General features: G+C 36.0%; 3 protein-coding genes across 3 annotated transcripts in view; 1 reads left to right on the plus strand and 2 right to left on the minus strand.

Annotated features, from left to right (window-relative positions):
• LOC125678956 (uncharacterized) overlaps nucleotides 1–22,954 on the plus strand; it is a 37,228-nt gene that overhangs the window by 11,092 nt on the left and 3,182 nt on the right. Inside the window, exons 6-7 of the mRNA XM_056153562.1 lie at nucleotides 15,902–16,075; nucleotides 18,194–18,309. Of these exons, the coding sequence (XP_056009537.1) occupies nucleotides 15,902–16,075; nucleotides 18,194–18,309 (290 nt within the window). The remainder of the gene's footprint in view (nucleotides 1–15,901; nucleotides 16,076–18,193; nucleotides 18,310–22,954) is intronic.
• Nucleotides 128–6,333, minus strand: LOC125678952 (E3 ubiquitin-protein ligase TRIM71-like). Its single transcript, XM_048917777.2, has 2 exons — nucleotides 6,180–6,333; nucleotides 128–4,873 (listed from the first exon to the last, which is right to left on the minus strand). Exon 2 carries the CDS (start codon nucleotides 4,850–4,852, stop codon nucleotides 3,191–3,193), a length of 1,662 nt encoding a protein of 553 aa, XP_048773734.2. The 5' UTR covers nucleotides 4,853–4,873; nucleotides 6,180–6,333; the 3' UTR covers nucleotides 128–3,190.
• On the minus strand, nucleotides 9,578–13,688 carry LOC125678953 (tripartite motif-containing protein 2-like). The gene is made up of 2 exons (XM_048917778.2): nucleotides 13,548–13,688; nucleotides 9,578–12,321 (listed from the first exon to the last, which is right to left on the minus strand). Exon 2 carries the CDS (start codon nucleotides 12,316–12,318, stop codon nucleotides 10,657–10,659), a length of 1,662 nt encoding a protein of 553 aa, XP_048773735.2. The 5' UTR covers nucleotides 12,319–12,321; nucleotides 13,548–13,688; the 3' UTR covers nucleotides 9,578–10,656.

Here is a 22,954-nt window from a genome sequence, read left to right on the forward strand (position 1 = left end):
TATCGGTTTCACGTCCTTGGCTTGGAAGTAGATGTGTATTGCATTTAAACAGCTGTTTCATGTCTATTTTGTTCCATGATCCTTCCTATTGTCTTTACACTTCATGGTTTGCTTATACAACAATAAAATTGTTAACTGATGATTTTATTTCACTATCATAAAAATTAAACAAATTCATAAACAACTGAAAAATATTCGACATTTCACAAAATAGAAATTTGTCTGCATTCTGAGATTGATACACATGTATATGTAAATAAACATGTAAACAAACATGGCATTGCACAGAGCAGTTGACCCTTTTCCAATTAGACTGCGGTTCTTTCACAAATCAGGGCAGATCCAAATCATTGAAAATTTTCAGCCTCACCCAGTTCACTCGGCAATACGTCATATCGTATGACGGGCGAAATTAATCGTCGGCCCTACCATCTCAATTTTTTATGTCAGTAAAATCATGCATTCCGTTTTGAAAGTTTTTCCTCAGTTGAAAAAACTGGGGAGTGTCACTGAAGTGCTGCCTTGGCTAATCAAAGGTGACATGTATCAAGAAAAGTGGTCTATAAACTCGCCTATAGGTCGGTCCGCCTGTAAGTCAGTTGTATATTTTGTAGGCTATTTTCGAGGGATTTGCCATTGATCCGCTTATAAGTCGGCATAAGTTTTTTCAAGAATTGGTTGACAATTCCTAACGTTTTCACCTGTTTCAAATAATATTTCGTGAAATGCGCTGATATTTATTCATTTTCTCAACAAATCAAGTTCAATAATATACACTTAAGATCAATGAAATCATTAGAATATGTTAAATACTTGTACTTTATGCATATACAATGTAATCTTAGAATACATGAATAATATAATATGTCCAGTCAACTTTAATCATGATAATCGTCAGAGTACGAAGTTGTTTAAAAAATATCCTACCCTACGCTGTCCAGAAAAATGCTTATCTTCTCTGGACTCGCCTATAATTAAGTCGGATAGAGAGTTTGGACCAATTTTTAACTCCCAAAAATCCGACTTATACAGTGTAGGTGACTATATACGGTATATAAAAAACAACAACAAAACTGCTGTATATTTTGTATATTTTTCATGAGTAGAATAGAAATAAAATTCTTGTTTTCGTGGATGATGCAGGATAACCTCCAAGGTCGAGAAATGTTCTTTGAATTTTTTCTTTCGAAACAACGTTTATATGTATTGCAGCGAATTGTGCAATTCCAGTTAAAAAAAAAGGTCTATTCTGTGACTGATGGGAAAACAAACATTGTATGGTCTGCTGGTCAGTAGAATCTTGTCATGTATTCAGATCAAAAGAAAAATGACACTAGATATTGGAGTAAATGTCTTATGATGAGAAAAGTGACACTATAGGTATTGGAGTAAATGTCTTATGATGAGAAAAGTGACACCAGGTATTGGAGTAAATGTCTTATGATGAGAAAAATGACACCAGGTATTGGGGTAAATGTCTTATGATGAGAAAAGTGACACTAGGTATTGGAGTAAATGTCTTATGATGAGAAAAATGACACCAGGTATTGGAGTAAATGTCTTATGATGAGAAAAGTGACACTAGGTATTGGAGTAAATGTCTTTTGATGAGAAATGTGACACTAGGTATTGGAGTAAATGTCTTAAGATTAGAAAAAGCAGATCCACATAAATATTCTTTAGCAATGTTTGAATTTCATTTTGACAAAAATCTTTGAATAAATACATAAGAAAACGTTGTGTAAATATCACTAAAACATGTATCTTCGACTGACCAGTTTCGGTTACCTTAGTGATAAACTGTGATTTCTTCATTAATCACTTGGATCAAATAAATAAACAATACACCTACCTTTAAAGTAATTAAATTCCTTTACTTTCATCCAAAAATTCCAAATCCTTTGGTACATTAATTGAATATATTTTCATAACAAAAACATGTCATTTTGTGCTCCTAAAACGTCGACGTCACTTATTTCGGTGACCATTGTTAATATACATGTAAGTTTGCCAAAAGTTTGTAACTGTAAAAAGGTATATATACAGCAGGAATGTACAACTAAACGTCAATTAATAAAATAACATAGTGTAGATTTCTAGACTTTTGTTATACTTTATATTAATTTGAAGGTATGCTTGAAAAATTAATAAGTAAATGGGCTTATTATTGGGCAGCTTCGCTAGCTTAGGGTTTACGATCCGCTCCGTTTCTCTTGGCAGATTTAGTGCGATTTTCGTAGCCTCAACCTTCAGCATATGATTGGACGCAGGGAAAGTCCACGTGCAAAACAAATGAATTTAAATACCTGCAACTGTCGCTCGGCCGTGTATCAAATACATATCCAAACCAATGATGCCACGTGTGCAGTTCAGACTCGTATCTGCGTAAAAAAAATGCATTTTATTTACTACAGTACCGTACCATAAGTTTAATATAAAGCATCTCTTGTAATTCGTTGTTTTATCTTCTATCTATCCCAGATTTAGACAGTTGCGTCAGAGCTGTTTTCCTCAATTTGGAATACACCTGACATACGTGGGGTTATTTTTAGACGTAGACTCAACGACTACATATTTCTTGGGTTTACACATGTTTATTTTCTAAATAATGTTCTCACTGATTTCTTTTTCAGGTATGCAATTAAGAGATAGTTAAATTTATTATTGATATTTTGAATGATTTGTATACCACATTGTGTTACTCTCTGAGCGCAGCCATTTCTAAACAACGAAAGCAGCTATTTCTAAACAACTTTTAAACAGTAGCTGAAACACGCGTTTTCATTGTTTAAGCATGATGTAATACAAGATTGTTTTCTCCATCCGCTAAAGGGCGCCACTCAAAGCTACGAAAATCGCACTAAATCTGCCAAGGGTTTGTAGAGAAGCGGATCGGATCGTAAACTCTTGGCTAGCGGCGGTGATTTTGGGGGTGCTGGTGTTGATTTTTGGCATATTCTCTTTCTTGTAGTTCATTTTCGGAAAAAAAATTGAAGACGTGCTCTGTGTATGTTTGCAAACACTACGGCAAAATTGATGACATAATTAACACCCGGAAACGACAACGCGCACACGTAAACAAAAGGTTCCCAATTCTGGTCAGTCACCGAAATAGGGCAGTCAACGATATGTATCAAGAGCACTGTGTGAATTCTGTCATTATCTGATGTCTGTATGTGATATTTTGTGTTTATTCCATATACTGAATCACTTTAACTTCTCCTGAATCATGTGACCCTACCCACAACCTCCCCTCACTGTCCACACTCAATCCTTGAGGATTATCTAGTCCACAATTGTCCACACATCTCAGGAACTGTCCGTTCTGATCTAGGATGTGTAGACAGTCATTGTTGAGATCTGCCACAATGATCTGACTCATGGAGTCTGTCACTATATGTGCAGGATTAAATGACTTCTTCCTTCTGGCTGGTGTACCGTCGTATCGGAATTGGACTATTCCTGACTTGTCCACCACGACCACGGTGTCAGAATTAAGATCAGAGGCCACGATGTCTCCATTGTTGTTCTCCACCACACACAGTGAGTATTCCCCTCCTTTGTAGATTGGTTCCCCATCTTTATCGCTATCTATTTCCTGTTTGACTGTATGTCCCTGATAACGAACAACTTTATTTTGGCTATAATCAGAAGTATACATACTGACCAGGATGTCCCCTGACTTAGTACAGCATAGTTGACCTGGACGCCAGCCCTGTGGTGTTGTTATTAGTGCCTCTGTTCTCCCGTGTCTGACAATGTTCACAGTTCTATTGTGATGATCACTGTATACCAGCTCTCCCTTTCTGGTAACTGTGATGCCATTCGGCCAGTATTGACATATGGTGGTGACAATGTCCCGTACATACCCGTGTATGTCAACATATCTTAAGGTTTTATCTTTACCACAAACCCAGGCTTCATCCACTCCCACACAGGCAACATGGAATAGAGGATTAAGTCCAGTAGGAATGGTTGTAATTGATTTGGCTTGCTCAAACAGCTTTTGTAAAGATAAATAGGTGACTTCTTCTGTCAGACTGGACAGTGTTGTCTGTGTCAGGCAAGCCTTGTATTCTCCTAATTCCAGGCTGAGTTCTCTCCCTTGGACTGTGTTGGTTTTGAGTAATGGCAGTTTGACATTAATATCAGTAGGCATGTTCCTGTATTCCTGGAGTTTGGATTTGTAGTTGGTGACTGCAGACACATTGTTTGACTTCAGAATTTCTTTGTTTTGTTGAACTGTTTGGGTCATGTTTGGAATTTGATATTTGATTTTGGAATGGTGAGAGGTTAGAGCAGCCAGGAGATTCTCTTTTATGGACTTCATCAAAGAACCGAGATTATTGAAAATGGTGTCTACTTCTTGGTGCCAGAATTTTCTGTACTTTTCTTTTTCTTTGTTCAATTCATCAAATTCGGCCATTATAATGGATATTTTGCTTTCCGTTTCTTCATTTTTCTCCTTGTACTGTGAAATAATGATGGACTCAATTTCTTTGGTTTCCTTTTCAAGTTTCTTTTTCTTGCTGTTGAAAATATCAGACATGTCTTTATATCTGTGTCCATTATGGGAATCAAGTATGCATTTCAGGCAAACGGGAACATCACATTGCTGGCAGTGGGCCTCACATCTCTGGCTGGAGTGAAATTCACATTCAGGAAAAACAAGTTGTATCTTTCTGTCTTTGAAATAAACGATGTCATGTTGTTGGTACTTGAGCTTGACCACGTGTTTACTAATACAGTCCACACACAAACTGAGTTGACAGTTGTTACAGAACTGCTGGGTAGGCTTGACACAAAGGTCACAGGTGATAACCTCCTGTGTCCAGGTGGTTGATGTGGCCATTGCCTGTGTTAGAAACCGGATCTATAAATAGATTAGGAAATAAAAATCAGTCATTATTTGTACTCGTGAAAATGTAATGGTAAATTAAAATTAAATGAATGTGATTGAAAAATTTAGTATATGAAGTTCTTATAATTCTGACGTTTAACATCAGTATGATAAAGCGTCCTGTAGGGATCCAGGTTGAGTAGGTCCTCAGTTCCCCTAACATGTCGTAAGAAGCGACTAAATGGGACAGTTCTTCAGATGAGACTGGAAAACCCGAAGCCTCGTGAGGCACGATAAAAATACCTCCCTGCTCAAAGGCCGTAATCGCTGAACATAGGCCTTAAATTTGCAGCCTTTCAGAGCAATGGTGATCTCTCCATATGAGTGAAAGATCATCAAGTGGGACATTTAACAATATATAACTAACAAACCCCATATACATGTGTGATAAAGCGAAATATCTCAAAATACTATGAAGATTTATTAAAACACCCGCCTTTCCAACAGACTGTATTATGAGTTTTCCAGTACTTTTATGTGTCCAAAGACTAACTTAAACTTTTCTGATCAAAATCTGTCTGTTGTTGTAGTCATTGTAACCTTTTCACATTTTCATCTTTTCCAGAATCTTTGGGTCATCTGAATTTCAATCAAAATTGGTACAAATCATCCTTGGGTGAAGGGAATTAAAGTTTGTTCAGATAAAGGTCCATTTCTCCTTGCATTATAAGGGAGATATGATGAAGAAAAAATGGAGTCCTTCAATTAGAAATCTTGTCAAGAATCATTAGGCCAAAGTTGAAATATGCAGGAAAACTTCCTGACACAGAGTAGATTCAAGTTTGTTCAAATCATGGCCCATCGGGGGTAGGGTGGGGCTACAATAGCGGATCAAAGTTTTAAATGGGAATATATAGGAAAAAATATTCAAGTTTGTCCAAATAATGCATAGGACTCTTATTCTATTGCATACTACAATCCTGGGGGTTGTTACAGTTATGATCAGTTACTCATTGATACATGGGGATTAAGAGTAAAAATTATAAATTAACTTTCAGATGAGATTTATCTCCCATGAAATTTCTTGTAACTGTTAAATCTGTCCATGTTTGATAATAATTTCCGATAGCTGGCTCCAACCTTTAAAGATAACAGAGGATATACAGGCTGTTTATTTTTTGTAATGAATTGTATAAAAGATTTAAACTACTATAATTATGTTGTAGAATTATTTATGAACCCTGTATGAAGAAATCTATGCCCCCATGTGAATACATATTTTAAAACAGGCTGTTTAGTTATGTGGATAAGATAAACTGTTATATTTAGCGTTACATACTTTTCACTTTGGATTCCGATATGTACTCCATATGAAGAAATTCATGGCCCTCGCCCCGATATTCTCCCGAGGTTGGGAAGTACTTTCGGTTTGATGAATTCTACTTCCTGTTTGATTTACCTGGCTGATCACCAAAGTCTGGCGTCCTGTGTTGTATAGTGTGTGTATTAACTATACTTTATCTCATACGTGTGGTGTATATTGAGAGTGAGATAAAGCATTAGCTTTATCACACGCCCGTTTGATAAAGCACTTCTGGTCCGAACTACTTTTGACACTGTCCCCGCTTGGATGACATATTTTCTGTGTTTATGCATATCCATGCATGAAATAAAGCGTAAAACTTATTATTCTGTAATTGTAGTGCCTTGACTCTGTCTATCTTTCTTCTACATGTTGGAATATCAATAATTGCCAATTCGTTTCCATCTCTGTAATTCTTTATTTGAATTACGAAAAGATTGACTACAATACAGAAAACAACAAAACTTACTATGTTGTACAATATGTAAATATTGTACTTTCAGATATGATTAACAATTATTACTGACTGAAATATTGAGCTTAACTGATAATACTTCATAAATTGACAATTAATGCATGACTTATAGAAAGGTAAGCAAAATGAAATGTGACATCTACACACTGACATGTGTTATAGTTTTGTTTACATACTTGAACTGACAATTTACCTTTTATAAATAACTGTAAATACACTATAAAGAAACATATCAAGTTTACACATTAAAACAACACTATTAAATTGATAATTACTGTGATTATTTTCTGATACATCATTGAATATAAGAAAACAGCTCAAGCACACCACAGTGAGTACATCAAATATGGCGCATTTCAAATCAGGTCAACATGAAAAATTACTTCCTGACAAAATTGGAAAACCTATTTACATACAATCAGATTAATTTGGAAAATTGAAATCAAATACTTTACAGTATTTATTTAGAATTTCTTTTATAGCAAAATTAAAATTATGTTGCCCCCACTGACATATAATGCAAGTTACCGGCCACAAAAATGCCAACTCGGTCTGTAACTAGGCCTACTCAAAAATTACGATCAGAAAACAAAAATATGTGCACACTATTATCATCGACAAGGAATCGACGACCTGCTGGACAAGCCTAATCGAAAGTACCTCGACATGCTGCGGTACTATGTAATTACAAGCACAATCTTTTTTTTTCTGGAGCATATTAAATGTAACAAATCTCAACAGCTTTACTTACTACATGTAGGCTAGGCCTAGTTAAAGTGCCTCAGGATTTCCTCTCGCCTATAGATCCAAATAAATAAATAAAATCCAAATTCACAAACACTTCTGCTTTTCATTGTAAACTGTTGAACATTCTAATAACGCTGCATTAAAATATTACTTTCATTGATCGTTATTACACATGTTTATTTCAAAACGACGACAACATCAAACTTTTATCAGAAGGTCAGGCCTACGTCAAAAAATGAATACTCGGTCAACAGTTGTTACTTTGTTGGAATGGCAAAACCATTATTAGTTATAAACTATAATCCCTTCTAAAACAATTTTCATCCATGGTTTCTTTTGTAAAAATGACCATTTGTACTGTACATGTATATTAATGGTTTATAAGCGCACTATTTTTTCCCGCATAAGGTAGACAGATTAAGCACGACGTCTGAGCCACGGATTCAAAACAAATTCAATCAGCTGTTTCTACCATACTGGGGATCATCTCAAAATTAAGTGAAAAGACGTATGAGATAAATAGAACATCTATAATTGCGTATTTTGATATTTGGTTTATCCAATGAGTTGATATGGTGTATTTATTCGCGAGGCAAGCCTCGCGAATAAATACACCATATCAACTCGTTGGATAAACCAAATATCAAAACACGCAACATAGATATCCTCTATTCATTTTAACACAAACAACATAACACTAATATACATTGCCTGACAGCCAGTCGTGATTGCTGGACGCCCGTAAGTTATTGTATTTTAAATATACATTACAGAATTAGCAGGAAAAAAAAGTCTTTTTCCCATGTACAAAAAATAAGGTAACCTTCCAACTCCATATACAGAATATGAGCAATACATAAATAACAATACTTTTAAATATACCTCCAATCCCCTCTATATAGCATCAGGTCCGGCCAGGAAAAAACTAGAAATAAAACGATGAAAATCGCAAAAAACCCTAGAAAACCTGTGTCCGTTGCCAAGTGCCTCTGGATGCAGGGGATTGTGAACGGACCTCACAACTTGTATGCAGATTTTTAACATTTGCATGGCATGAATGAACACATAAGATTTAATTGTACATTAAGTTTTGTACGTCTATCTCGTGACGAGCGCCGGCAAGAAGTGAATACCCGAATTGCAGCTCGAAAACTTGTTTTTCTAACTCGCACTCTATTGGCTAATAATGGATCATTCCATTCCACCTGTACAACATACTGCACCGTCAATACAACATTTTCCCGCTATTACTAACGAAACGCGGGAAAATATAATTATCTTTTGTATTTAGTGCTGAAAAGTTTAAATGTCTGATTATACCTGCCCAAAGAGTTATTCCCCCTTGTACATATTGATATGTAGTCTTCTGGACTCCTTACTGAAACCCTGCAGTAACTTAAGGAATGTTGAATAAGCTGCACGCTGTAGGAATTTACATGGATCAATGCTGTTTTTCTTGTTAATTTAGCTGAGATTTTAAGATCAAATTTCTGTCTATCTGTCCCAACACAATGTATGTCTATGTCAAAACCTTTTATGGAAAGAAAATGCACCACAACCTTCCCCTTTTTGCTCACCTGGGCTTCCTTCATCTTTTTTTGTCTGTGGATCTTTCCAGAACCATTGAGCCAATTTCAGGACTTGAAAAAAACTTTTTCTGTGATCGATCCTGCAAGACTGATAGGGTATAATTTCAACCATTCCGCAGAAAAAAATTAGCAGTCCAACAGTTTTTCAGAAATAATTAAACATATTTCGCTAATGCTATTGAAATGAAATAATAAAATTTAACTAGATTTGCCTCAGACAATATTGTAACGCATATTATGTTTTGTTTACTAATCGGGTTCTTCTGATACATGAATCTACAGAAGAATGCAAAATGCGTGTTTAAGATTCCATAAGTATGTTTTCCAAAAATGACGTTTTGGAAAATTGACCAGTCCCATGGGACTTACTGGCGCAAAAATCAGTTAGCCTGCCAGACTTTTAACCAGTCACGGATTGATGGGCATATCTTAATTTCGAGCCCTGAATTGCAGTCAAACTTGGCACAAATCATCCCTGGGTAAAGGGGATTCGTGTATTCTCAAATAAAGGGTTATGCTCCCTTCAAAGGGGAGATAATAAAGAAAAGACAAAAATAAGGTGGTGTCATTTGGACGTCTTCTCATTAAAACCAATGGGCCAAAAAAATTGAAATTTACATGAAAGTTTCCTGACAAAGTGGAGATTCAAGTTTGTTCGAGTCATGGTCCCCAGGTGTAGGATGGGGGCACAATAGGGGATAATGTTTTACGTGCAGATATATTACCTGTTTTGGAAAAATCTTTAAAATCTCATGAACAGCAGGGCCATGATTAGTCATATTACACTGATTTTGACTACGGATAACTCCGTCTACCTGCTGAGGATATAGGGCTCATGGTGAGTGTGACCGGTCGACAGGGGATGCTTACTCCTCCTAGATACCTGATTCCACCTCTGGTGTGTCCAGGGGTCCGTGTTTGCCCAATGAACTATTTTGTATTGCTTGTAGGAGTTATGAGATTGATCACTGTTCGTTATCTTCACCTTTCATTGATGAAAAGTTAGATCAGATTCAAATTTGTTCAAATCATGACCCTGGGTGTGGATTGGGGCCACATTAGGGGATCAAAGTTTTACATAATTTAACATCGTTAAAAGTCTTCATCTCAACAACAGAAGGGCCATGATTAGTCATATTGATATGGAAACATCTTCAGGTACATGTAACTTTGTGCTCCTAAAACGTTGACGTCACCTATTTCGGTGACCATAGTTAATATATGTTTGCCAAAATTTTGTAACTGTAAAAACGTATATACAGGAGGAATGTGCAACTAAACGTCAATTGATAAAATAACATAGTGTAGATTTTTAGACCTTTGGTATACTTTATATTAATTTGAAGGTTTGCTTGAAAAGTAATAAGTAAATTGGCTTATTTTTGGGGTTCTCATGTTGATTTTTTGCATACTCTATTTGTAGTTCATTTTTTGGAACAAAATTGAAGACGTGCTCTGTGTATGTTTGCAAACACTACGGCAAAATTGATGACATAATTAACACCCGGAAACGACAATGCGCACACGTAAACAAAAGGTTCCCGATTCTGGTCAGTCACCGAAATAGGGCAGTCAACTATATGTATCAAGAGCACTGTGTGAATTCTGTCATTATCTGATGTCTGTATGTGATATTTTGTGTTTATTCCATATACTGAATCACTTTAACTTCTCCTGAATCATGTGATCCTACCCACAACCTCCCCTCACTGTCCACACTCAATCCTTGAGGATTATCTAGTCCACAATTGTCCACACATCTCAGGAACTGTCCGTTCTGATCTAGGATGTGTAGACAGTCATTGTTGAGATCTGTCACAATGATCTGACTCATGGAGTCTGTCACTATATGTGCAGGATTAAATGACTTCTTCCTTCTGGCTGGTGTACCGTCGTATCCGAATCGGACTATTCCTGACCTGTCCACCACGACCACGGTGTCAGCATTAAGATCAGAGGCCACGATGTCTCCATTGTTGTTCTCTACCACACACAGTGAGTATTCCCCTCCTTTGTAGATTGGTTCTCCATCTTCATTTCTATCTATTTCCTGTTTGACTGCGAGTCCCTGATAATGAACAATTTTACGTTGGCTTCCATCAGTAGTAAACATACTGACCAGGATATCCCCTGACTTAGTACAATATAATTGACCTGGAATCCAGCCCTGTGGTGTGGTTATCAGTGTCTCTGTTCCATTGTGTCTGACAATGTTCACAGTTCTATTGTGATGATCACTGTATACCAAATACCCCTGTCTGGTCACTGTGATGTCATTAGGCCAGGTTTTACATGTGGTGGTGACAGTGTCCCATACAGACCCGTGTATGTCAACACGTCTTATGGTTTTATCTTTACCACAAACCCAGGCTTCATCCACTCCCACACAGGCAACATGGTATAGAGGATTAAGTCCAGTAGGAATGGTTGTAATTGATTTGGCTTGTTCAAGCAGCTTTTGTAAATATGAATAAGAGACTTCCTCAGTCAGACTGGACAGAGATGTCTGTGTCAGGCAAGCCTTGTATTCTCCTAATTCCAGGCTGAGTACTTTCCCTTGGACTGCGTTGGTTTTGAGTGATGGCAGTTTGTTATCAATATCAGTAGGCATGTTCCTGTATTCCTGGAGTTTGGATTTGTAGTTGGTGACTACAGACACATTGTTTGACTTCAGAATTTCTTTGTTTTGTTGAAGAGTTTTGGTCATGTTTGGAATTTGATTTTTTATTTTGGATTGGTGAGAGGTTAGAGCAGCCAGGAGATTCTCTTTTATGGACTTCATCAAAGACCCAAGCTCATTGAAAATGGTGTCTACTTCTTGATGCCAGGATTGTCTATGCTTTTCTTTTTCATTGTTCAGTTCATCAAATTCGGCCATTATAATGGATATTTTGCTTTCCGTTTCTTCATGTTTCTTCTTATACTGTGGAATAATGGTGGACTCAATTTCTTTGGTTTCCTTTTCAAGTTTCTTTTTCTTGCTGTTGAAAATATCAGACATGTCTTTATATCTGTGTTCATTATGGGAACCAAGTATGCATTTCAGACAAACGGGAACATCACATTGCTGGCAGTGGGCCTCACATCTCTGGCTGGAGTGAAATTCACACTCAGGAAAAACAAGTTGTATCTTTCTGTCTTTGAAATGAACGATGTCATGTGGTTGGTACTTGAGCTTGACCACGTGTTTACTAACACAGTCCACACACAAACTGAGTTGACAACTGTTACAGAACTGCTGGGTAGGCTTGACACAAAGGTCACAGGTGATGGCCTCCTGTGCCCAGGTTGTTGGTGTGGCCATTGTCTGTGTTAGAAATCAGATATATAAATAAATCAAGAAATAAAAACCAGTCATTATTTGTAGTCATGAAAATTGAATGAATGTGATTGAAAAATTGAGTACATGAAGTTCTTATCATTCTGACATCTGACATATGTTTGATAAGGCGTCCCATGGGGATCCAGATTAGAATAGGTTCCCAGTACCCCTTGTTTGTCGTAAGAGGTAACTAAATGGGGCCGTTCTTAGGATGAGACCAGAAAAACCGAAGCCCTGTGTCACAGCAGATGTGGCACGATAAAGATCTCTTCCTGCTCAAAGACCATAGGCGCCGAGCAAAGGCCTAAATTTTTCAGCCCTTCACCGGCAATAGTGATGTCTCCATATGAGTGAAGGATTCTCGAGTTCCCTGGATGTTAAACAATATTCGACCAACCTTATATACTTATTTGATAAAGCGAAATATCTCAAAATACTATTTAGATTTATTAAAACATCCGCCTTTCAAATGGACCGTAATATGGGTTTTCCAGTCCTTTTGTTTGTCTATCCATCTTTTAGCTTTTTAGCTCACCTGAGCCAAAGGCCAAAGAGTTGTTCAATTAAAGCATCTTCTCAAGAATCATTTGGTCTAAGTTGAAATTACATGAAAACTTCCTGACACAGAGTAGATTCAAGTTTGTCAAACCGTGGCCCACCTGGGATAGGGTGGGATCACAGTAGGGGATCAAAGATTTACCTGCGAATATATAGAAAAAAAGATACAAGCTTGTCCAATTAATGCATAGGTCTCTTATTTTATTGCATAGAACCTCTATATAGGCATGATCCAGTGTGTTGTTACTATATATAGCACAAGCCTCACTTGTTATGATCAGTTACTCATTGTTACATGGAGATGAATAGTAAACATTGACTTTTAGATGAGATTTATCTCCTAGGCTGTGAGATTTCTTGTAACTGATATTTCTATCCATGATTATTTCCAATAGCTAGCCACAAATTTGAAGATGAATTTAAAGATAGCAGAGGATATACAGGCTGTTTAGTTATTTGTAATGAAATGAATAAAATGTTTAAACTACTATAATTGTGGTGTAGAATGATTAATCTTTTACTTTGGATACCTATGTGAGTCCTGTAGGAAGAAATATATCCCCCTCCCACCTCCCAATACAGAGGAGTGTAGATAAATACACAGGCTGTTTAGTTGTGTGAAGAAAATAGATGTTGTGTTAAGTGTTGCATACCTTTTACTTTGGATTCCAGTGTGTACTTTGTAAGAAATCCATGGCCCCCACCCCAATATTCTCCCGAGGTTGGAGAGTACTTTCGGTTTGATGAATTCTATACTTCCTGCTTGATTTACCTGGCTGATCACTAAATTCAAGAGTCCTGTGTTGTACACTGTGTTTATCTTTGCATTAAGTGCTGATAAGTTTAAATGTCTGATTACAATCTTGTCTAATATCTGCACAAGGAGTTATTCCCCTTTGTACATATTGATATGTATAGTCTTCTGGACTCCTTACTGATACCCCACAGTAACGTAAGGAATGTTGAATAAGCAGCACGCTGTAGGGATTTACATGGATCAATGCTGTTTTTCCTGTTAATTCAGCTGAGATTTTCAGATCAAAGTTATGTCTATCTGTCCTCTATAAACTTTTCAAATTTCTAACTTTTCCTCTACAAAAACTGAGCCAATTTACCCATACTTACTAAAAGGTACCCTTGAATAAAGGGCATCGCATTTTGTTCAAATGAACATAGCTATGTCAAAACTTTTATGGGGGAGAAAATGCACCACAACCTTCCCTGTTTTGTTCACCTGAGCTTACATAATTTAACATAATTAAAAACCATATCAACAACAGAAGGGCCATGATTAGTCATATTGATATGAAAGTATCTTCAGGTAGTTCAAATTCAAGTTTGTTCAATTCAAGGGACCCAACATATAGTATTAGCAATAGCATATCAAAGTCTTATATTGGAATCTACAGGAACTTGATTTCAGCAATTCTTTTGAAGAAAAGCAGGGCTACACTTAATCATATCAGAATGAAAAAGTTTTTTGGATTCAACCCACCAACTATAGTTAGGGAGCATATTGTTTTGTCCTGTCTATCTGTACAAAACTTTAACCTTTCTCCAAACTTTTGAATGGTGATTATAGGGTTCTTATATTTTATATGACCATTCTTTGTGACAAGACTTGATTTGGTACCAAACTACTCTTGTAACACTTAAATTACTAGGCAAAAATCTTCTGCACTATTTAAGGTAAGGCTTTCATAAATTGCACACACACACACACACACACACACACACACACACACACACACACACACACACATTTCTTATGGCAAGACCTTACATTTCATACTAGATCTTTGACCTTGACCTCGTGGTTTGACCCAAGTTTCAAAACTTTAATAAAACTTTAACCTTTCTCATAACTTCTGAAGGCTTTCTTATTTCATAGGTGCATACCTTGAGGTAGACCATTCTTTACGGTACAAGGTTTTTAACTATTGCCTTTGATTATGACATACTTTTAAGAAAATCAAACATATTCAATATATCCTGAACTATATAAGCTAGGGCTTACATTTCTTATGGTAAAACCTCTCATTTCATAATTTTTAAATATAGATTTCTTATGGTAACACCTATCATTTCATATTATGATCTTTGACCTTTTGAGTTTGACCTTGGGATTAGACTAAATTTTCAAGACTTTATTTGGAGCTTTAACCTTTATAACTTTTGTGGCTCTCATACTTTATAATGTGTATTCCTTGTGACAAGACTTTTGTCCTTTTTAACCTTGTAGCTTTGACCTTGAAGTTTGCCTATTTTTAAGGAAAGTAATGCTAGAGAATATCTTATAAACTGTTTAAGGTAGTTAGGAATTTTGCATATACAGCTGTAGATTCCTTATGGCAAGACTTCTCACTGGATGTCATGATGTTTAACCATGTAAATTTGACTTCAAGGTTTGACCCAAATGTTAATATTTTAACCAAAAATTTAACCTTGCTCATGTCACTTTTGAATGGTGGATGCTCTCATGAAAGGTAAATATAACAAACAGTGATCAATCTCATAACTCCTATAAGCAATACAAAATATTAAATAAAGAGTTGGGCAAACACGGACCCCTGGATATACCAGAGGTGGGATCAGGTGCCTAGGAGGATTAAGCATCCATGTGCATTCCTTTTGACAAAACCTTTTTTTGGTATCAAAACTTTTGACCTTGTTAGCTCACCTGAGATGAAAGTTCTAGTGAGCTTTTATGATCACCTGCTGTTGTCTGTCGTTAGTCTGTTTGTAACTTTTTCAAATTTTCATCTTCTCCAGAACCACTAGGACTATTTCAACCGAACTCAACAATGTTTACAAGAACTGCATTTTGAAAATCATAATTGACTGAAAATATCTAAACTATTAAGGTTATCATGTGATTCTCTTAATTCTCTGTGTTTGGATGTATGTTTGAATTTTATGCTAGTGGATAACTAAGTTGTTCAGTTTTGACCTGACAGACACAAATTAAAATGATTGGCATCAAGAGAATTATTGCTTTACGTTTCAGAGTATCACTGTTTACAACAAAAAGGAACAGAACTCTCTTCGTCGTTTATTTCACCTGACCCGATTCTACCAACATTTCCAATCCAAGTACCCAATACTGACCAATACAGTGGCTAATTACCTGAACAATCAACCAATGAAACGCCAAGAAATTTCTAAAACAAGACAAGAGTGTGTAAGTAAAAATCAACCAATGAAACGGTAGGAAATCTTTAAAACAAGACAGGAGTGTGTAAGTATACCATACTGAAAATTCAACCAATGAAATGACAAAAATTTGTAAGTAATATTCCATACTGAAAAATCAACCAATGAAATGCCAGGAAATTTCTAAAACATGACAGAAGTGCGTAAGTAATTAATGTACCATACTACTTCACTACAATAATCAAACTTCATTATACAGTAAAACACGGTTATAGCGAACCTCCAGAGGCAGTAAAAATTAGTTTGTTATAACTAAACTTCGTTATACAGTAAAACATCATTATAACAAACCTCCAGGGTAAGTGAATAAAAAGGTTCAGTATAGTCAAACTTCAATATAGAGTAAAACATGGTTATAACAAACCCCTAGGGCCATCGAAAGACAGTTCATTATAGTCAAACTTCATGGTTATAGTGAACCTCTAGGGCCAGCAACAAAACAATTCGTTATAACCAAACTTCATTATACAGTAAAACGCGGTTATAGCGAACCTACCGGGCCAGCAAAATAACACTTCTTTATAACCAAACTTTATTATACAGTAAAATACGGTTATAGCGAACCTTCAGGGCCAGCAAGAAAACAGTTCGTTATAGTCAAACTTCGTTATACAGTAAAACACGGTTATAGTGAACATCCCGGGCCATCAACAAAACAGTTCATTATTACCAAACTTCATTATACAGTAAAATATAGTTATAGCGAACTTACCAGGCCAACAAAATAACAGTTCATTATAGTCAAACTTTATTATACAGTAAAATACGGTTATAGCGAACCTTCAGAGCCAGCAACAAAACAGTTCATTATAGTGAAACTTCATTATACAGTAAAATACGGTTATTGCGAACCTTCAGGGCCGGTAAAAGGCAGTTCATTATAACCAAACTTTATCATACTGTAAATCACGGTTATAGCGAACCTCAAGGGCCATAAAAAATAGTTCATTATAATGAAATTTCACTGCATCCGATGAAATTTTTGTTATTTTCCTCACATAGGGGAATAAATATCACTTTGCAAAGAGTATGAATTTGTTAAAGTGTATTCTTTATGGGCGTGTTTTACTGTAATCTAGTCAATATACATGAAACATTGATATAGACAGTCAATAAATTTTTAAGATATGATTCAAAATGTTAGAAAGGAATTGGTAATTCAAACAAGTCAAGGATATATATACAAAATCTCGCTTCTTACTTAAGTCTGTTCTCAGTTTATGATTGCCTGACAGTTTAATGTGTTTGTTTTCAGTTTATGGTAGCCTGACAGTTTAAGGGGCTTACTTAAGTCTGTTTTCAGTTTATGGTAGCCTGACAGTTTATGGTGCTTACTTAAGTATGTTCTCAGTTTATAGTAGCCTGGCAGTTTAAGGGGCTTACTTAAGTCTGTTTTCAGTTTATGGAAGGCTGACAGTTTAAGGTGCTTACTTAAGTCTGTTCTCAGTTTATGGTAGCCTGACAATTTAAGGTGCTTACTTAAGTCTCTTTTCGGAAGGCTGACAGTTTAAGGTGCTTACTTAAGTCTGTTCTTAGTTTATGGTAGCCCGACAATTTACGGTGCTTATATTTAAGTGTGTTCTCAGTTTATGGTACTATGACAGCTAAAGGTGCTTAGTTAAGCCTATTTTCAGTTTATGGTAGTCTGCCACTTTAAGGTGCTTACTTAGCAACAATGAAGTCCTGAGTGTGATTTGAGGTGGTCATGTCAAACTTGAGACATTTCAAATAGGTAGTGACTGCCAACCATTAAAACTTAAAGTTGTGGGTATTACGGACAAGACATTTCACTAAGGTCACATGTCATGGTAGACAAGGGCATGATAAAGAGCACTCACTGCAACAGTTTTCAGTGCCCTTAGATTTTTTGGCACATTGCCAACAGCTGGTAACATCTTAAATATGTTTGATAAATATTTTCAGTTGGTATTTTAAACAACAAACACTGTAATTACCACTCTTCAGAACTAAAGCATGATATGCAAGTTAATAGTTTTAATAATTTGCCTCTAAAAGGGGCCATGTATTTCAGAAACACATTTGGTTTTGATTGTATTAATCATAATATATTTCAACTTTACTGCAGGGAATAGACCAAAAGAGTTTTAAGAAGTTGTACCAATGCTCGAAGAGGTTTCGAGTGGTTGCTCTGCCGTATAATGAGGTGTACCCTGACAGTTCGGAAAGGGAATGGTACACACAGTAAGTCTGATTAGTCATTCACAGTAAGTATGGTTGTTTGTCAATACTCAGACACTTAAGGATAATGTTGTGGACACACAGTGAGTCTGATTAGTCATATTATAAATCTGCTGGTATACTATTCTGCAGATTTTATGTGACGTCATACTTAGCGGAAATAAGTACTGTGCATAAAAATGTATGATTACAGTATATGAGATATATCTTACAATGAAACAAAGTGTCAAATGATAAACTCCATCTTGTTTATCACCCACAGAAACACACTCGTTCCTCAGTGAGAAATTTGGATGCAAGGTGAAGATAACGAACAGTGATCAATCTCATAACTCCTACAAGCAATACAAAATAGTTGTGATGAATAACTGTAAACCAACTTTATTTATGACAAATTTATTTCGTGATTTACTAGTGATGAATTGGTTCGCGGCGACTAATTTTCGCAACCAAGATAATCTTATATGTACAAGAACACAATTCGCATTTCTAAAGGTTTTTATTTGATATCTAGTTTTTCTATGCATCATTCTTCACAGTCTGTTTAAGTTTAGAAATGAAGACTACTAGCATATCACTGAAATGACTCGTTTTGATATAAGTGTTTCAAAGATTTTTCTATTCTTCTTTGCAACATTTATACAACTTTCTGTAATACAAATGTACATACATGTAAGTGCTTACTTTTCAATTTTAATTGCAACAATCAAGAACTATCAAAATATGCTAACTCTAAAACAGACATGGCAATATATCCCAAGATTTTTTTGTGAAAACAAGATAGAAGGCAAGTCAATTGTACAATGTCAAGCAATTTGAATGTTACGAAAAATTATATATTATCAACATACCGTACATACTTGCCTATAAGTCTATACTCCGACGATTATTATGATTAACATTGACTTGAATATTATATTATTTATGTATTCTAATATTATGCATAAAGTACAAGTATTTACAACTTTTAATGAGTTTATTTATTTTAAGTGTACATTATTGAAATTGATTTGTTGAGAAAATGAATAAATATAACAGAGGTGAAAACACCAGAGCATTGATTTTAAATTGTCAACGGATTCTTGTAAAAAGTTATACCAACTTACAAGTGGTCCATGGCAAATCCCTACAAAATAACCTAAAAATATACAACTGATTATAGGCGAACCGACTTAGAGGAGAGTATATACAATACGCCAGTTTCGAGATACGAACTCTTCTGTGTAGGAGGTGCATTTAGTGGAACTTTGAATGATTAAGTGGGACAGAGTGGACCTACAGTCAACGAGGAAGACGATGAAATTTAATAAAAGCGGCTTCTCTTTTGATATGTAAATGTGGGAAATACAAAATACTATCAAAAGAAATGATTTACTAAAGTGGAAACATAAAAACAATGTCGTATTTGCAAGTAATATCTTAGATATGGTATTTATGAGCAACGAAATAACGTGATATGATAAGAATTCTATGTATTTGATTACTCCCTAAATACTTATAACTTACTTAGTTTGTGTATCAGTCGAATTCGGATGATGTAAGAGTGTTTGAGAAAATTACTGAGTACATTCACTTACGCATTTATGAATATTAGTCCCACTCCCGCGTGTAAACAAATTGTTTCGCGTCTCACTATGTAAGAGAGTTCTCCAAAGGGAAATAACTCGGTTGTACCTCGAAACCGGCGTATTGTATGGTATGTTGCGTATGACCTTAATGTCTGTTGGCGTAAACCGTAATAATTCACAAACTTGGCAGTAAGCTCTGCTTATTTGAGAAGTTGTTCTCTGCCGAGTTATCTTGATTATGACATACATATATTTATACATCATATTGTCAGAAAAAAGTGTGATATCACAAATACATTTTCAAGATCAACAAGTGCAATGTTTCAATCTCTCTCAATTAGTTCTAGCACTATATTGCTTTAAAAATTATGTTTAAAAACTTCATTAATAAAAGGTCGTCTGAATTGAAGGGACATGAACACGGTTTGAAATAAAAATCTTCAAATTTTATTATTTTCATTTTTAATGTTTAGAATGCTTAACTAAGGTAATACTAATGATCAGCAAAAATTTGAATGTCAGTAGTCAAGGTACATGGAAGATAAAGAGGTCACAAGTCCTTGTTATGAAAACAAGCCTCGTGCCATGTTTTTATTTACATAGATATTTAACTAGTAAAAGTTTCGTTTAAATAAGATCTTTTCAAATTATAAGTGAATTCTTAACACAATTGAATAGTTTCAAGATGAGCGGATAATAGGATCTAATTTTAATTAGATTGGTACAACCCTTAGGCTTTATAATTTTTGTTTGAAGTGCGATAATCAGTACAATTGGTTATGAAAATATGTGCTCATTAATGATTGCAAAGACATCGTTATTATACCCCCCCCCCCCCCGCAACAAGTTGTGGGGGGGGTATACTGGAATCGGGTTGTCCGTCTGTCCGTCCGTTCGTCCGTCCGTCTGTAGACGCAATGGTTTCCGGGCTAAAAAGCGTTATCCTTTCCACCTTCCGTCACCAATCATATATATGGACTACCCATGGGATGAAGATGTTCCCTATCGATTTTGGGGTCAAAAGGTCAAAGGTCAAGCGCACTGGACATCGAAGTAGCAATATGGTTTCCATTTAAATTCTTTAACGGCTTTTTTCATCGCATGGAGATGTTGTGTTCCTAGTTTATACCTATTAACAACACCCTTTGGGATATTGTGTTAAGCGGGGGGGGGGGGGATATTCTTAGTGAGCATTGCTCACAGTACATCTTGTTTAACTTTGGACAGCAATCAATGTAAAAGTGTGTCCATTAATCATTGATAACACGACATAGAGTTTTTATAACTGCATTGCTGTGCAATCTTAAACCATTTATTGCGAGCATACAGTAGTGTAACTTTTAGATTTTTTTCAGAAGCTCAAAGAATTGATGAGAGCTTAGGAATATTTTTTTATCTTCCGAAACCAAGCCAATTATAAGCCAATCTTCAAAATTGCCCATCATTCTGACAATTAAGTTTCCATGCCAGTACTGTCATCAGGAGGTCCAACCCCGACAGCAAACATTAGAGTGCATACATGCAACACAGGTTTACCATTTTATTCATATTTCGTTGCTTAATGGTTGTTTCATCACGAATTATATTATGTTAGTCTGCAATCAACTCATAAATACCAGAGAGCATATTTTATGTCAGAGGCACACACAATGAAGAGGAAATACGCAGCTGAATTAAACCAATTCAGTACTGTAAATAACACATGGAAAAATAGTTTTAAAACGTGGTGATTATTTTGTCTGGGCCGGATCGACTATGGGACGTATTAATGGGGTTTATCCAATGTGGATAAACCTGGTTATTTTGTGCAAGTCATATTCAAAGCTCCATAATTGTTGCTGTTGTAATTAATTTAAATCGGGTTCAGTAGGTATACTAGCTTTCACTTCCTTTAATCTGCGTATGTCTTCTAGATTATTCCTTTCCATTTCGTAGTTTGACAGGTGCAGACGCACAATTATTTTTTCAATTGTAATCTGTAGTAATCCTGCGAGTTTTGGTCAGTTAAGACAGAGATGCTCCGGACAGCGAGGAAAACAAAAGAAAAGAATCCGTATTAGAGGACAAAAAGCAGTAAATTCGTCCGTAAATTACCGCCCTAGAAATCGGCGAGTAGCAGCTACTGTGACTCGTGCCAACGCCGCCATATTGCAACCTGATAGCTGATGAGACTGAAAATGCAGCTCCGGGATGATGCAGGGTTCGAGACCGGCAATGTTTCAAGGTGCAGTTCCGGTGGTTATGCAGAGTGCGGCACCATTGTTGTTACCAAATAGGCCTACAGCACCGGCGGTGACATGTGCCACAAAACACCAGAGAAAAATATTTAATAATCACTTTGTAAATTTTGCAACCCTATTATCTCATGATCCTACTGCAACTCAGCAAAATCAAACGGTATTTGAGGATGGTATTTTTCAGGTAAAACCAAAACAAAAAGACTAAAAAAAAATTCAAATTTTTCACATGGCTGGATGCCTTTTCTACATTTGTTTCAGTATACTTAACAAAATACAAGTCTCAAGGAATCCCACTGTTTAGATATATGACACTGATCGAGAGAGAGTGGGGGGGGGGGGGTGAAAAATTGAGAGGTAATTGGTTGGATTATGAAATTCAGTTCCCACTTTCGGCTGAAAAAATCGTACAATACTTCATTATGCTGGGCATCAGTTGATGCGGAATTGTGGATGATTTACATGCAATCACCCCCTTCCACAAATTTAGGATTTTGTCAGCCAGACCCACAAGTACAGCGCAAATGTTATGCTTACAATTATGATGGTATGTCCAGGGTGGTGTGTCCAGGGGTCCGTGTTTGCCCAACTATCTATTTTGTATTGCTAAATGCTTATAGGTTATGAGATTGATCACTCTTTGTTATCTTCACCTTGCATTTGCAACAAGCCAAATTGTAAATTTTTCCATTGCTGTATCAAGTCCAATGCTTTCCATTCATTAGTCAAATGTCGCAGGGATAATGCTAATTCAGCGGAAGAAGTTAATGGCGGGTTACAAGAACTCTAATATATCTCAAGATATCACAAAGCCCATTTCATTGCCTTTGTTGTAAATTATTA

The sequence above is a fragment of the Ostrea edulis genome, chromosome 2 (genome assembly GCF_947568905.1).
Source record: "Ostrea edulis chromosome 2, xbOstEdul1.1, whole genome shotgun sequence".
NCBI lineage: Eukaryota > Metazoa > Mollusca > Bivalvia > Ostreida > Ostreidae > Ostrea > Ostrea edulis.

Excerpts from the sequence above, each read along its gene's own strand:
- LOC125678952 (XM_048917777.2), bottom strand. The coding sequence starts at position 4,852 with ATGGCCACATCAACCACCTGGACACAGGAGGTTATCACCTGTGACCTT.
- LOC125678953 (XM_048917778.2), bottom strand. The coding sequence starts at position 12,318 with ATGGCCACACCAACAACCTGGGCACAGGAGGCCATCACCTGTGACCTT.